This window comes from Eptatretus burgeri, chromosome 10 (assembly GCF_056783735.1).
Source record: "Eptatretus burgeri isolate ZD-2024b chromosome 10, Ebu_testis_v1, whole genome shotgun sequence".
NCBI lineage: Eukaryota > Metazoa > Chordata > Myxini > Myxiniformes > Myxinidae > Eptatretus > Eptatretus burgeri.
In genome coordinates this window covers 32,001,072-32,013,882 of record NC_140970.1, presented here as the reverse complement: position 1 = coordinate 32,013,882, position 12,811 = coordinate 32,001,072, and the positions used below count along the sequence as shown (strand labels likewise).

At 37.3% G+C, this 12,811-nt stretch overlaps 1 protein-coding gene across 8 annotated transcripts in view; it reads left to right on the top strand.

Annotated features, from left to right (window-relative positions):
• The window catches only part of LOC147018245 (uncharacterized), a 72,651-nt gene that overhangs the window by 35,704 nt on the left and 24,136 nt on the right, over positions 1–12,811 (top strand). For all 8 annotated transcript variants that reach the window (XM_085897768.1, XM_085897766.1, XM_085897765.1 and 5 more), the window contains 2 exons: positions 238–304; positions 12,324–12,538. In XM_085897768.1, the coding sequence (XP_085753894.1) occupies positions 238–304; positions 12,324–12,538 (282 nt within the window). The remainder of the gene's footprint in view (positions 1–237; positions 305–12,323; positions 12,539–12,811) is intronic.

The following is a 12,811-nucleotide window of genomic DNA, read 5'->3' as shown; positions in this document are numbered from 1 at the left end:
TTAAGCTGGAATCTCGGCTTATACTTGGTGAATATTGTGCAGGTGCATGTTCAAAAATTAAACAATTAAGTTTGGTTGTGTCTAAAATATAAGACTGGTAATGAATAAGCAGAAGCGCATTCACACCAAGTATACCTGTGCGCACAGTCATGATTTGCTTGTGATACTTTCCCGTTTGGCATTTCCCTGTTTTAACTATGTGGGTTGATGCATGTTTGTGTGTGCACACGTGTGCAGCATGACTTGGCAGTGCAGCAAAGAAAACAGGTGGACCAACGGCTTGAATTGATGCAAGAGAAGCTTGGTAAACTATCAGATCTTTTATCCCTCTTTTTGTCAGAGGTGCCAGAGGCATTATGTTTTTGGGTTGTTTGTCCATGCGTACGTAGCAGATTTTCATTTCCCGCAATAACTTGCAAACCACAAAGTCTCCCTGTTTATGAGTAATATATCTCAAAAAGTTATGGATGGATTGTAATGAAACTTGGTGGACAGGTTGGGTGTGTGACAAAGAATAATTAATTCGAATTTGGTGACAGTCCAGATCCGTTATTTTTTTAATTACCCCACACACGATGCAATTAGCAAGGTGAAGTAATTGGTTCATGCCCATCTGTCTGTCTTATCAGTTTATGATTGTCAGTTTATCATTGTGGAACAGCTTATGTGAATCAAATGTTATATTTTGAACATGGATTGGAACATGAATAGGAAGGAAGATAAGTCTGCCAATTTACCATACTTTTGGCTCTGAATTCGTCCCGACCACACATGCGCAGAGAGGTTAGATAACAAGCCGGTAGGCGGACATGGGTAGTCGCCTACCCAATATAACCTGATGCGATGGGCCCGTTCGATGGGGAATGACCTGAGGATTAAGCACAAGAAAATTCATGATTCTAGATTGAAGGGTTAATGTTGCAGATTGTTTTTTCGTTAAAATACCCCCACATTTAGAGGTTTTTCGGCTGTTGCTAGGCAATGGAGGGGTCCATCGCAACGGTTCTTTCTCACACATAACTAGGACATACCATATACCTACCATCCCAGTTTCATGTATATCTGACTCATAGTCTCTGAGATATAACGAACTTCGATTTTTTTTTTTATTGTTTTCAAACAGGGTTCATTCAAAGTCTATCTTCTCCGACAGTTTCCATAGGATTCGGCTGGAAATTTTTGACAATATGGCTGAATGTACTGCCCACAGTCGCTTGTGGCCCAATTTTTGATTTTCGAAAAAACAATTTTTCAGATGATTTTTCAAAAATTTCAAAGTCCCGTTGCTAGGCAACGGTGGTGTCCATAGCAACGGTTCTCATTTTCACACAACTCGGTCATGGTATGAACCTACCCACCAAGTTTCATCGAAATCACCATTGTATTAACTGAGCACTGGACCGAACAGACAGACAGACATACATATCGACGGAAAAACTGATAATAAGGGTCGAACAAATTTCAAAAATATATTTTAAAAAAATGTTTTTTTTCTCGACTGGATCGACTACCCAATATTTTTACTCTGTCTGCCTGCCTGGCTGTCAAACAAAATGGAAAATTATTCCAAACTGGAAACTTACTGTGTTTTAAGGACGCTATAAAAGACATAAACAACAGGTACGAAAAACTAATGTAACATGTTCGATAGGGTGACGCAATAGACACTGGGTAAAACAGTTGTAAAACCTGGAATTTATTTATTTACACATCTTCATACCTCTTTGAACCTTTATTTAAATTGAATGAATCCTTGAACACTGTAGAACACACATCACCTGCATAATACTTCCAAGAACCATGATGTATATTTATGTATAACATGAGTGAGCATGGCATGTAAGAGAGTACAGTATCAGGGTGAAGAAGAGGCTACCGATATGGCTATGTATGATGACAATTGAAACTGCATTATATGGTGATCAATGAAGCCTCCATCTCCTAAACTCTGACTCAACCTCATCTTGTTAGTCTCTAAGGGTGATGGATTAGACAAAAGTAGCGCAAAACTTCTGGATTAAAAAAAAATCTTTTAAATCATTATGTTGTTGGAATTAAAGTACAGTATATACTTCAACACTGGGGTATTGTGATCTCCAAACTTTAGTTTTTAAGTAATTCTTCACTATTGAGAGATGGAGCCGAAGACAATATTTAGCATGATATTTCAAAAAGTTGTGGATGGATTATAACAGTACTTGGTGTGCAGGTTGGGTATGTGACAAGGACGAATTGATTTGGTTTTGGTGAAGATCTCGATCCAGATACAAGAATATTTTCAGTGATTCTTCACCATTGACAGATAGTGACAAAAACGATATGTAACAGGATATGTCAAACATTTATGGATGGATTTGGACATAAATTGGTAGATGAGTTGTGTCGGTGACAGTAACAAGCTGGTTTAATTTTGGTTAAAATATACGGATGTAGATCCAGCCTATTAGGGGGATACAAAACGTAAACTGTTCAGCCTGTTGGAGGTATGTGCTCCACCGAGTGCCATTCTATATTGCATGTTATTTTGCTTTACATTTTTAGGTCATCTCTAACGAGATGACCTAATAAAGCCGGACCAAATGTCCGTCCGTCAACAATTTTTCTTTCCGATCTTCATGAAACTTAGTATGTGGGTAGAGGTCGATGAGTGTTGCACAACTATATAACTTTTGTCCGGGTTCAAGGTCAGGGTCAAGGTCACGAGGTCACGTAAGTTATAAAAATCGCCATTTTCAAAACCTATCTAGTCTGCCATTCTACAAGATATTCGGCAACTGTTTATTGATTATGATAGTAAAAAATATTATCTTGTATCTAACCAGACAGATTTTTGAATTTCCTTCCCGTTTGATCGTCACGTGATCTGGAAGATGGTCAAAAACGCCGATGCGATTCGCAAAGAAGGAAGGAAGGAGAAATGAAATATAAATATAAAACACATTTTTAGCCTTTTATATTTATACATTTTCCGCCGAAGGTGCAAAAGTTTCAAAACCGGAAATGTAAACGTCGGCATTTATTTTCAAAATATAATTTCGTGCACGCGCGCCAAAATGCCGAGTCATCTTTAACCAAACTGCGCAGTTCGAGCTGTGCAGTAGAACTGCGCAGTAGTCTTCGGTTATAACTGAACATTGAGAACTTGTGGTATTATAGAGATGACCGTCACCCCCACACGGGGGTAATTTTAATATACATTTATCATTAATTTTAGACATTTTACTTGTTTTTTTTTTGCGTCAAATTTGTTTTGTTTTGTTTTTTTATACATTTTATGTTATTTTTTTTACTTTTTTTTGAAAAAGTTTTACATGTTATGTTTATACATTTTACATGTTATTTTATACATTTTATGTTATTTGTTTTACATGTTTGTTTTTGTTAACATTTTACATATGGTGTTTTACATGTTATTTTGCTTTGCATTTTATTTCTCTTTTGTACATTTTACACATGTTGTTTTACATGTTATTTTTATACATTTTACTAGACGACCCGTGAACCTGTTGGGTTCCCATTGTGACAGCGGTTGATAAAAAAAAATCATTTCAAAAATAACAAAAGAAAGGTAGCTCCAGTGAACTATACCGCTGAGTTTGTTTGCATTGATCAAATAATCCCGAAGAGTACTTGACTGAATCGGGAATTGATTTTTTTATTATATTTTTCGAAGCCCGATTTGAACGAAACTTGATATTGCGCGTCAATGTGAAAAAAAAAAACGGAGAAAATAAAGTCGATTAAATTATTGTGCATAATCTTCTAAACACAATTTTATTTATTAATGAACACGGAAGTATGAGATAAAAATGGCGATGTTTATTTCATGCTCAAAAATAAATCGTTCTTTGTCTCTACTAAATGTTTGAGATTTTGAAATAAATCATTTCAAGGAAATAAAAAAAGAGATAGCTCCAGCAAACTATACCGCTGAGGTTGTTTGCATTGATCAAATTCTCCTGAAGAGTACTTGACTGAATCAGGAATTTTTTCTTTTTAATAATTTTTTGTTGCCCTATTTGAACGAAACTTGATACTGCACACCGCAGGAGAATTGTGAGTAAAGTAGCCCTAAAATTTTTGTGCTATCGTGTACCGTTTTGGCTGCATTTCAGGAACATACATACATACATACATACATGCATGCATACAAGATGAGAGTTTTAGTAATATATAGATTGATATGTGTAAGTATATACAGTGCCTTTAGATTTTAGAAGGTCTACACCCCCTTTCAAAATTTTCACCTTTTGTTGCTTTATCACCTGGAAATTGCATTAAATCTGACTTTTTCCACCTTTATTTGCACATCGTAAACCACAACTCCCAAGTGAAAACAAATTCTACAAATTTTAGAAAATTAATTCATCATACAAAACTAGAATATCTTAGTTGGATAAGTGTCCACCCCCCTTGTAATAGCAATTGTAAATGAGCTCATGTGTGACCAATCACCTTCAAACTCGCACACCAAGTTAATTGGCCTCCACCTGTGTTAAATTGTAGTGATTCTGATTATTTCAGAATAGAATCAGCTGTTCCTGTAGATTTCATCTGCTGCGTAATGCATTTCACAGCAAAGACTCGACCATGAGCACCAAGGAACTTTCAAAAGACCTACAGCATAAAGTTGTGGAAAGGCACAGATCAGGGGATGGTTATAAAAATATTTCAAAGGCCTTAAATATCCCTTGGAGCACAGTAAAGACAATCATTAAGAAGTGGAAGGTGTATGATACCACTAAGACCCTGCATAGATCAGGCCATCTCTCAAAAATGGATGACCAAGTAAGGAGGACGAGACTTATTTGAGAGGCCAATGGCAAGAAAGAGCTGCATGCCTTTAGGCCAAAAAAAAAAAAAAAATGTTGCATTGGCATAACCCGCCCGACCCTAAAAATTCCGCCGACCCTACATTTTTTTTTTTTGTTTTTTTGCTATCGAAAAATTTTGCCGAAAAAATTTGGAAAAAAAAAAAAAAATTTTTTGCTATTTTTGTTGTTTTGCTATCGTTTTCAAGTATCTTGTTGATTGCGATCGCGATCGCAAAAACCCGGAAGTGTTTCGGACAGAACCCGCCGACAAAAAGGGTGGTACTCGAGCCGGGGGAGATTTTGGGAGGGATTTATTAGGAAAAAAAAAAAATAATAAAAAAGATCCCGACCGACCTACCCTATTTTTCAGTGACCCGTTACGCCAATGCAACATTTTTTTTTTTTGGCCTTATGTCAAAGAATGGTCACTGTGTCCATGTGACAAAATCCAAAGTACTCCACAAGTCTGGCCTGTACGGTGGGGTGGCAAGAAGGAAGCCGTTACTCAAAAAAGCCCACCTTGAGTCCCACTTGGGGGATGCAAAAAAACCACTCTGGAGATTATGAAGCCATGTCGCAAAAAGTTTCGTGGTCTGACAAAACCAAGATGGAACTTTTTGGTCGAAATGAAAAACGTTACGTTTGGCGCAAACCCAACACAGCACATCAGCCAAAGAACACCATTCCTACTGTGAAGCATGATAGTGGCAGCATCATGTTATGGGGATATTTCTCATCAGCAGGGATTGGTGCACTTGTCAGGATAGAATGTAAAATGGATGGAGCAAAATATGGAAAAATCCTAGAGGAAAACCTGCTGCACTCTGCAAGAAAGCTAAAATAGGGATGGAAGTTCACCTTTCAGCATGGCAATGACCCAAATCACACAGCCAAAGCTACACTGGAGTGGCTAAAGAACAAAAAGATAAATGTCCTTGAGTGGCCCAGTTAGAGCCCTGACCTCAATTCAATTGAAATTCTGTGGCATGACTTAAAGATTGCTGCCCATCAATGCTCCCCACACAACTTTACTGAGCTTGAACAGTTTTGTTCCACAGAATGGGGAAATATTGCCCAATCAAGGTGTGCAAAGTTGTTTGAGAGCTATCTCAACAGACTCACAGCTGTAATTGCTGTGAAAAGAGCTTCCACCAAGTATTAGCTGTGTTAATAGGGGGGTGGACAATTTCTAACCATGATATTCTAGTTTTGTATTTTTAATAAATTTTCTGAAATTTGTAGAATTTGTTTTTCACTTGGAAGTTGTGGGTTACGATGTGGAAAAAGCCTGATTTAATGCAATTTAATTCCAGGCTAGAAGGTAGCAAAAGGTGAGAATGTTGAAAGAGGGTGTAGACTTTCTTTCGGCACTGTAGGAGGGTTTATAGTAGAGCAATGATCAAATAGATAAAGAGGATTTTCAGAGAGATCATTGATGAAGATCAGCAAGAGGATTTTCCAGAGAGTGAGGGAGATCATTGTTGAAGATCAGCAAAAGGATTTGGCACAGAACACTGCGTTGGGGCACACCAGCCTTGAAAGGGAGTGGAGATGAAAGGAATCCATTGAGTGCCACATGTTGGCGGCGAGAGCTTAATGTGCACAAATGTGGTTGTTAAATATCCTAATAATCAATCAATAAAGCTATGGATAATGGCAATGTATGTGACATTTTCGGGTGCATGGATGATACCGCTATGTTGGCAATAATAGCAGTGGGCCATAATAGTAGCATGTTCAGTTAACGATGGTATTTTAATTCATAATTTTAATACAGTTTTCATGTTATTTCTGAATTACATGTTATTTTTATACGTTTTCCATGTTATTTTTTATACATTTTACATGTTCTACATCTTATTTTTTATGTGTTATGTTCTACATGTTATTGTTATATATTTTATGTTATTACTGTTTCACATGTTATTTTTATACATCTTTCATGTTATTTTGATGCATTTTACATGTTATTTGTTTCACATGTTGGTTTTATACATTTTGCATGTTATGTTATACATTTTACATGTTATGTTATTTCTGTTTTACATGTTATTTTTATACATTTTGCATGTTATTTTATATATTTTACATGTTATGTTCTTCATGTTATTATATATTTTATTTCTGTTTTACATGTTATTTTTATGCATTTTACATGTTATTTGTTTTACATGTTATGTTTGACATCTTATTTTTTGACATGTTATGTTCCACATGTCATTGTTATAGATAATGTTATTTCTGTTTTACATGTTATTTTTATACATCTTGCATGCTATTTTTTTACATGTTATTTGTTTTACATGTTATGTTCTACATGTTATTGTTTTATATTTTAAGATATTTCTGTTTTACATGTTATTTTTTATACATTTTACATGTTATGTTCTACATGTTGTTTTTATGCATTTTACATGTTATTTGTTTCACATGTTAGTTTTATACATTTTACATGTTATTTCTGTTTTACATATTTTAAGGCATTTTGCGTTATTTTTATGCATCTTACATATTATGTTCTACATGTTATTTTTATACGTTTTAAATTTTTTTTTTTGTTTTACGTTATTTTTATACGTTTTACACGTTATGTTCTACATGGTATTTTACATGTTCTTTTTTCCATATTATTTGTTTTACATGTTTTTTAAATATTTTACATGTTAGTTGTATACTTTGTACATGTTATTTTTTGCAATTTACATGTTATTTCTGTTTTTACATATTTTAATGCGTTTTACATTATTTTTATACATTGGACATGTTATTGTTCTTCATGTTATTTTTTCACATTTTACATGATATTTTGCTTTGCATGTTTATTTTGTACATTTATCATGTTACTTTTTTGACATTTTACATTTTATGTTTTGCATATTATTTGTGTTTTACATATTTTATTCATTTTACATGTGCTGTTTTACATGTTATTTTTATGCATTCTCCATTGTTTTACATGCTATTTTTATACATTTTACATGATATTTATGGATTTGTTTTTGTTTGTTTTTCACATGTGTTTATTCATTTCACATGTAAGTACTGTATATAGAATGGTTTTTAGTGGAGTCTTCATCAAATGGATAAAGAGGATTTTCCAGTCAGGGAGATCATTGGTGAACATCAGGAAAAGGACTAGGCCCAGAAAACTGCCTTGGGGCACACCAAGCTTGACAAGGAGAGAAGATGAGAGGATTCCATTCTGTGCCACACATTGGTGACAAGAGTTTAATGTGCACAAAAGTGGTTATTAAATATCCTAATACTCAATTAAAATAGTTATGGATCATGGAAATGCATGTGAGAGTCTAGGGTGCATGGATGACACGGTATATGGGCAATAATAGCAGTGGGCCATAATATTAGCGTGTTCATTCAACGATGGTATTTTTGTTCAGAATTTTTATACATTCTACATGTTCTGTTTCACGAGTTATTTTATGCAATTTACCTGTTATTTCTGTTTTACATGTTTTAATGCATTTTACATTATTTTTATACTTTTTCCACATTATTTGTTTTACATTTTATTTTAAAACATTTGCATGTTATTTTTATACATTTTACATGTTATTTCTGTTGTACATATTTCTATACATCTTGCATATATTGTTTTACATGTTATTTTTATACATTTTACATATTCTTTTATGCCTCTGCCGACAAAGTCGCCAAAGGCATTATGTTTTCTCGTTGTCCGTCAATGATAGGTTTTCGTTTCCACGATAATTTAATAATGACTGAAGGGATCAACTTCGACTGGTACAAGTATGTATAATGATGTAAAGATTAACTGATTAGATGATGGGGTCAAGAAGTCAAAGGTCAGAGGTCATGCTCAGTAAAAATTGTTACTGCACTACCTTATGAACTTGCGATTGGATTTTGACCAAACTTGATAATAGTATGTTTAATTATGTAAAGATGGATTGACTTGGCAGCTGACTTTAGAGGCCGATGTTGAAATATGGTTTGCCCAAGAATTATCATGGATGATAGACCCAGGAGTTTTAATGACTAAACTTCCTCAAGAGGATTGTTAAAGGGGCTGTCACACCTTGACGATTAAGCCAGCGTATGCCGATTTATGAAAAATTTATCTAAAACGCTGGCACACGTCGAATACGTTATGGGTAAGTTGTGTATACGTTAAGAGCACGCTGAAAAACACTGCCATACGTCGTAGTACGCTGGCTTTAATCGTTGTACTTTGTGGTTGTCCGCAAATTTTAGCAAGCTTGAAATTTTACGACGTATGCCGGCGTATGGCTCACACGTTCCGCATATGCTGGGAATAAGTTGTAGGTACATTATGCGATCGTTGACACACGTTACTTGTAAGTTACTCATAAGTCGAAACACGTCGAGGTAATGATTAGCGTACCCGAAACTTATTTATAACCTATGAGTAACGTGTTGTAGGCACGTTACACGATCGTTGACACACCTCGAGGCACGTTATGCGATCGTTGGCACACGTCGACACACGTTACTTGTAAGTTACTCATAAGTCGAAGCACGTCGAGGTAATGCTTAGCGTATCCAAAACTTATTTCTAACCTGAGTAATGTGCTTTGAATCTATGAGTAACGTACCTCCAACGCATATTGACGTATGTAGACGTATTTGATTGACGTCTTCAGGACGACCACATAACTTACTGAACGTGTTTCAAATTTACAGCTACCGTATAATGGCGTATTGGCAGCGTTTAAAAAAAAAAGACACCAACTTCCGATATTTCGTCGCGTGCTGTGAAGTCACGTCCGATTGCCTCTTCACTTTGCTCGTCTTATTCTTAGTTCCTCCTCTGTGAATATTTTCTGTTTGAGGATATTGTCACGTCGACGTCAAAACTTATAAGCAAATGTCAGAATATATTTTAAAATTCGTGATAGACTAAAAAACAACAACAACTTCAGATATTTCGTCACGTGCCTTCATGGAGCCAAGGAGAAAAAAAGAAAGTGTGCCTTGACGGAGAAAATAAGTTCTGGGTATGCTAAACATTACCTCGACGTGTTTCGACTTATGAGTAACTTACAAGTAACGTGTGTCGACGTGTGTCAACGGTCGCATATCGTGCCTACAACTTATTCCCAGCGTAGCGGAACGTGTGAGCCATACGGCGAGTACGTCTTAAAATTTTCAGCATGCTTGAAATTTCACAACGTACAAGGCGTATTACGACGTATGGTAGTGTTTTTCAGCGTGCTCTTAATGTATACACAACTTACCCATAACTTATTCGACGTGTGCCAGCGTTTTAGATAAATTTTTCAGAGGTCGGCATACGCTGGCTAAATCGTCAAGGTGTGACTGCGATCTTGACACTTCCAATGCTCAGGCGGTTATGATTTAAATCGGCGTGCGGCAGCTTTTTAATAGGCTACGCCACGTGATCGTCGGCGATACGTGCAGCGCGCTATGCATACGTTAGACTATCGTTGGGCATAGGTTGTGAATGCTGACAACACGCTAATCATTCGTTGGTCTAAGTTATCTATATGTGATTAAAACGTTCTGTGTACGTTACTAATACGTTATGCATACGTCCAACTCGTGATTAATACGTCCAAAACTTTAAAAAAAAAGATCAAAATTTCAGCGTACGCCAACGTTTTATACGTTGCCATTGCTGGCTAAAACGTCAAGGTGTGACGGGGCCCTAAGAAAGTAGTTTGGAGGGTTTACCAGATGGTCCTTTTGGAGAGAGATTGTCAGAGTGAGATTTGGCAGGATTGAAAGATCCATGTCAGGTAAAAATGTCAGATATCACGTCTGGTAAAAATGTGATACTTCTGAACAGCTGAAGGGATTTAATATAACTTGGTACAAGTATGTGTAATGATGTAATAATGTGGGTGGAGGCATATCGGTCGACTTCACGAAGTCGAAGAGTGCTGTTCTAGTTATTACCTCCGCCACCGAAGGTGAAGGAGGTTATGTATTCACCCCTTTCTGTCTGTTTGTCTGTGTACAGGATATCTCAAAAAGTTGTGGACGGATCCGGATGAAATTTTGTGGACAGGTTTAATGTGTGACAAGGAAGAACTGATGAGATTTTGGTGAAGATCGGGATCAGGATCAGGATCCGGCTCCTATAATTTTTTAAGTGATTATTCACAATTGATAGGGCCAAAAACGATATATAAGCACGATATCTCAAAAAGTTGTGGACGGATTTGGACGAAACTTGGTGGACAGGTTGGGTGTGTCGCAAGTACGAATTGGTTCGATTTTGGTGAAAATCCGAATCCGGATCTAGATACGAGAAATATTTAATTTTTAAAGTGATTCTTCACCAATGAGAGATAGAGCCAAAAATGATATAGTACTGTATAGCATGATATTTCAACAATGTATTGGTCCCGATGTGTTCTCATGGATCAGGCATAACATGGCAGAAATATGCGCTCCATCAAGTGCCCTTCCAGTTTTACATGTTATGCTGTATTTATTATTTTATTTTATTTTATGTTATTTTATTTTGTGTACACTGTCGAGGCTCGTATGATAGCGAACACACAGAAACGCGAGACAAGAGGGGTGGGAGAGGGAAGGAAAAAAAACAGTGGAGAACAGAGATGAGATCTGTGGAAGGGAGAGGGATGGGATGGGAACACAGGGTAAACAAGATGGACACCACAGGGACTTTCAGGAAGGAAAACCGGGAATTTGAAGGAGGTGGGTTTGGGGTGGATTAGCGGGGGTAGAAACGATTGAGGTTTTGGATGTGGGAGGATAAGAGATGGTGTTGAACAGCTGTTTTGAAGACCTAGAGGGAAGAGTGGGCTTGAAGAGAGTGTGGGAGTTTGTTCCAAAGGTATGAAAGAGTGAAGGTGAGCAGTGATTGTTGATTTTGGTAGTTTTACCAGAATGGGGTTGCTGGTGGACCTTGAGCGCCCTGCAGAAATATTGGGGGGGGGACATATCTCAGACAGAGCAGGGGGGGGAGGGAAGAGGCTGGAGAGGAGGCAGGAGAAGACCACCAACCTGCCTGCGGTGACAGGGTGAGAGACCCAAAGACTCGGCCTCATCACGGGAGATACCAATTATCCTAATTGCCTTGGTTTCCACAGCGTGAAGCTGAGAAAGGTGAGAGGCAGGAGCACCAGCCCAGAGGGGAGAGCAGGACTCCTTCAGGCTGCGGACAAAAGCTTTGTGTGTGGTCAGGAGCTCAGGCGGGCCGAGGAAGGACTTTGCACGACGGATGCCCAGTCGGTGACTGGCTTTGGAGGCCAGCTTTGTTATTGCATATTATTTCTGTTTTTCATGTTATTTTTATACATTTTACATTCAAAAGTTTATACATTCTTGTATAAAAAAAATTTCAATGCATTTTTCATTTTCTTTTGTACATTTTACATGTTATTTTTGTACATTTTTGTTATATTATGCATTTTACGTGGTTTTTTTCCCCCTTTTTCTACTTTCACGTGCATAAACATTTTGACCAATCGTGCTTGATTCGGGTTAAGGGTTATCTTTTCCCTTTGTTTTCCGTAGATCTTGCAAGAGTACAAGGCTCTACCCTGGGCAAGGCATGTGAAACTCTAAGCCACAGGCTACAGGAAGAGCTTGGTAAGGCCCAGGCTGAAAGCCAAGTGGCGCTGCAGGCATTCCGTGCAAAGCTGGGGGAACAGTTGGGGTGCCAGCGAGAGCAGCTGGAACAAGAGCGAAGCACACATGTCAACTCGCTGAGGAAACATCACCAGGAGCAGGTAAACGGTGGCCGTGGTCATGGTGGACTGTGTGAAAGCCGTTTAATCTGGTACATGACCGTTTATTATGTTCATCACACACCTCAAAACCCACAGCTGCAATTTTAACCCCCTCTTGTTTGAAGTATATACAGGGAGTCCTCTTTATATGCTCATTCGACCAACGATTTTTCACATTAACGCTTTTCAAGAACATGCGCCAGTTTTTGTTGATCACGTCATTATTTTCATGTTGACACTTTCATGAGGGCGAAAAAAAATTTTCAATTCTCT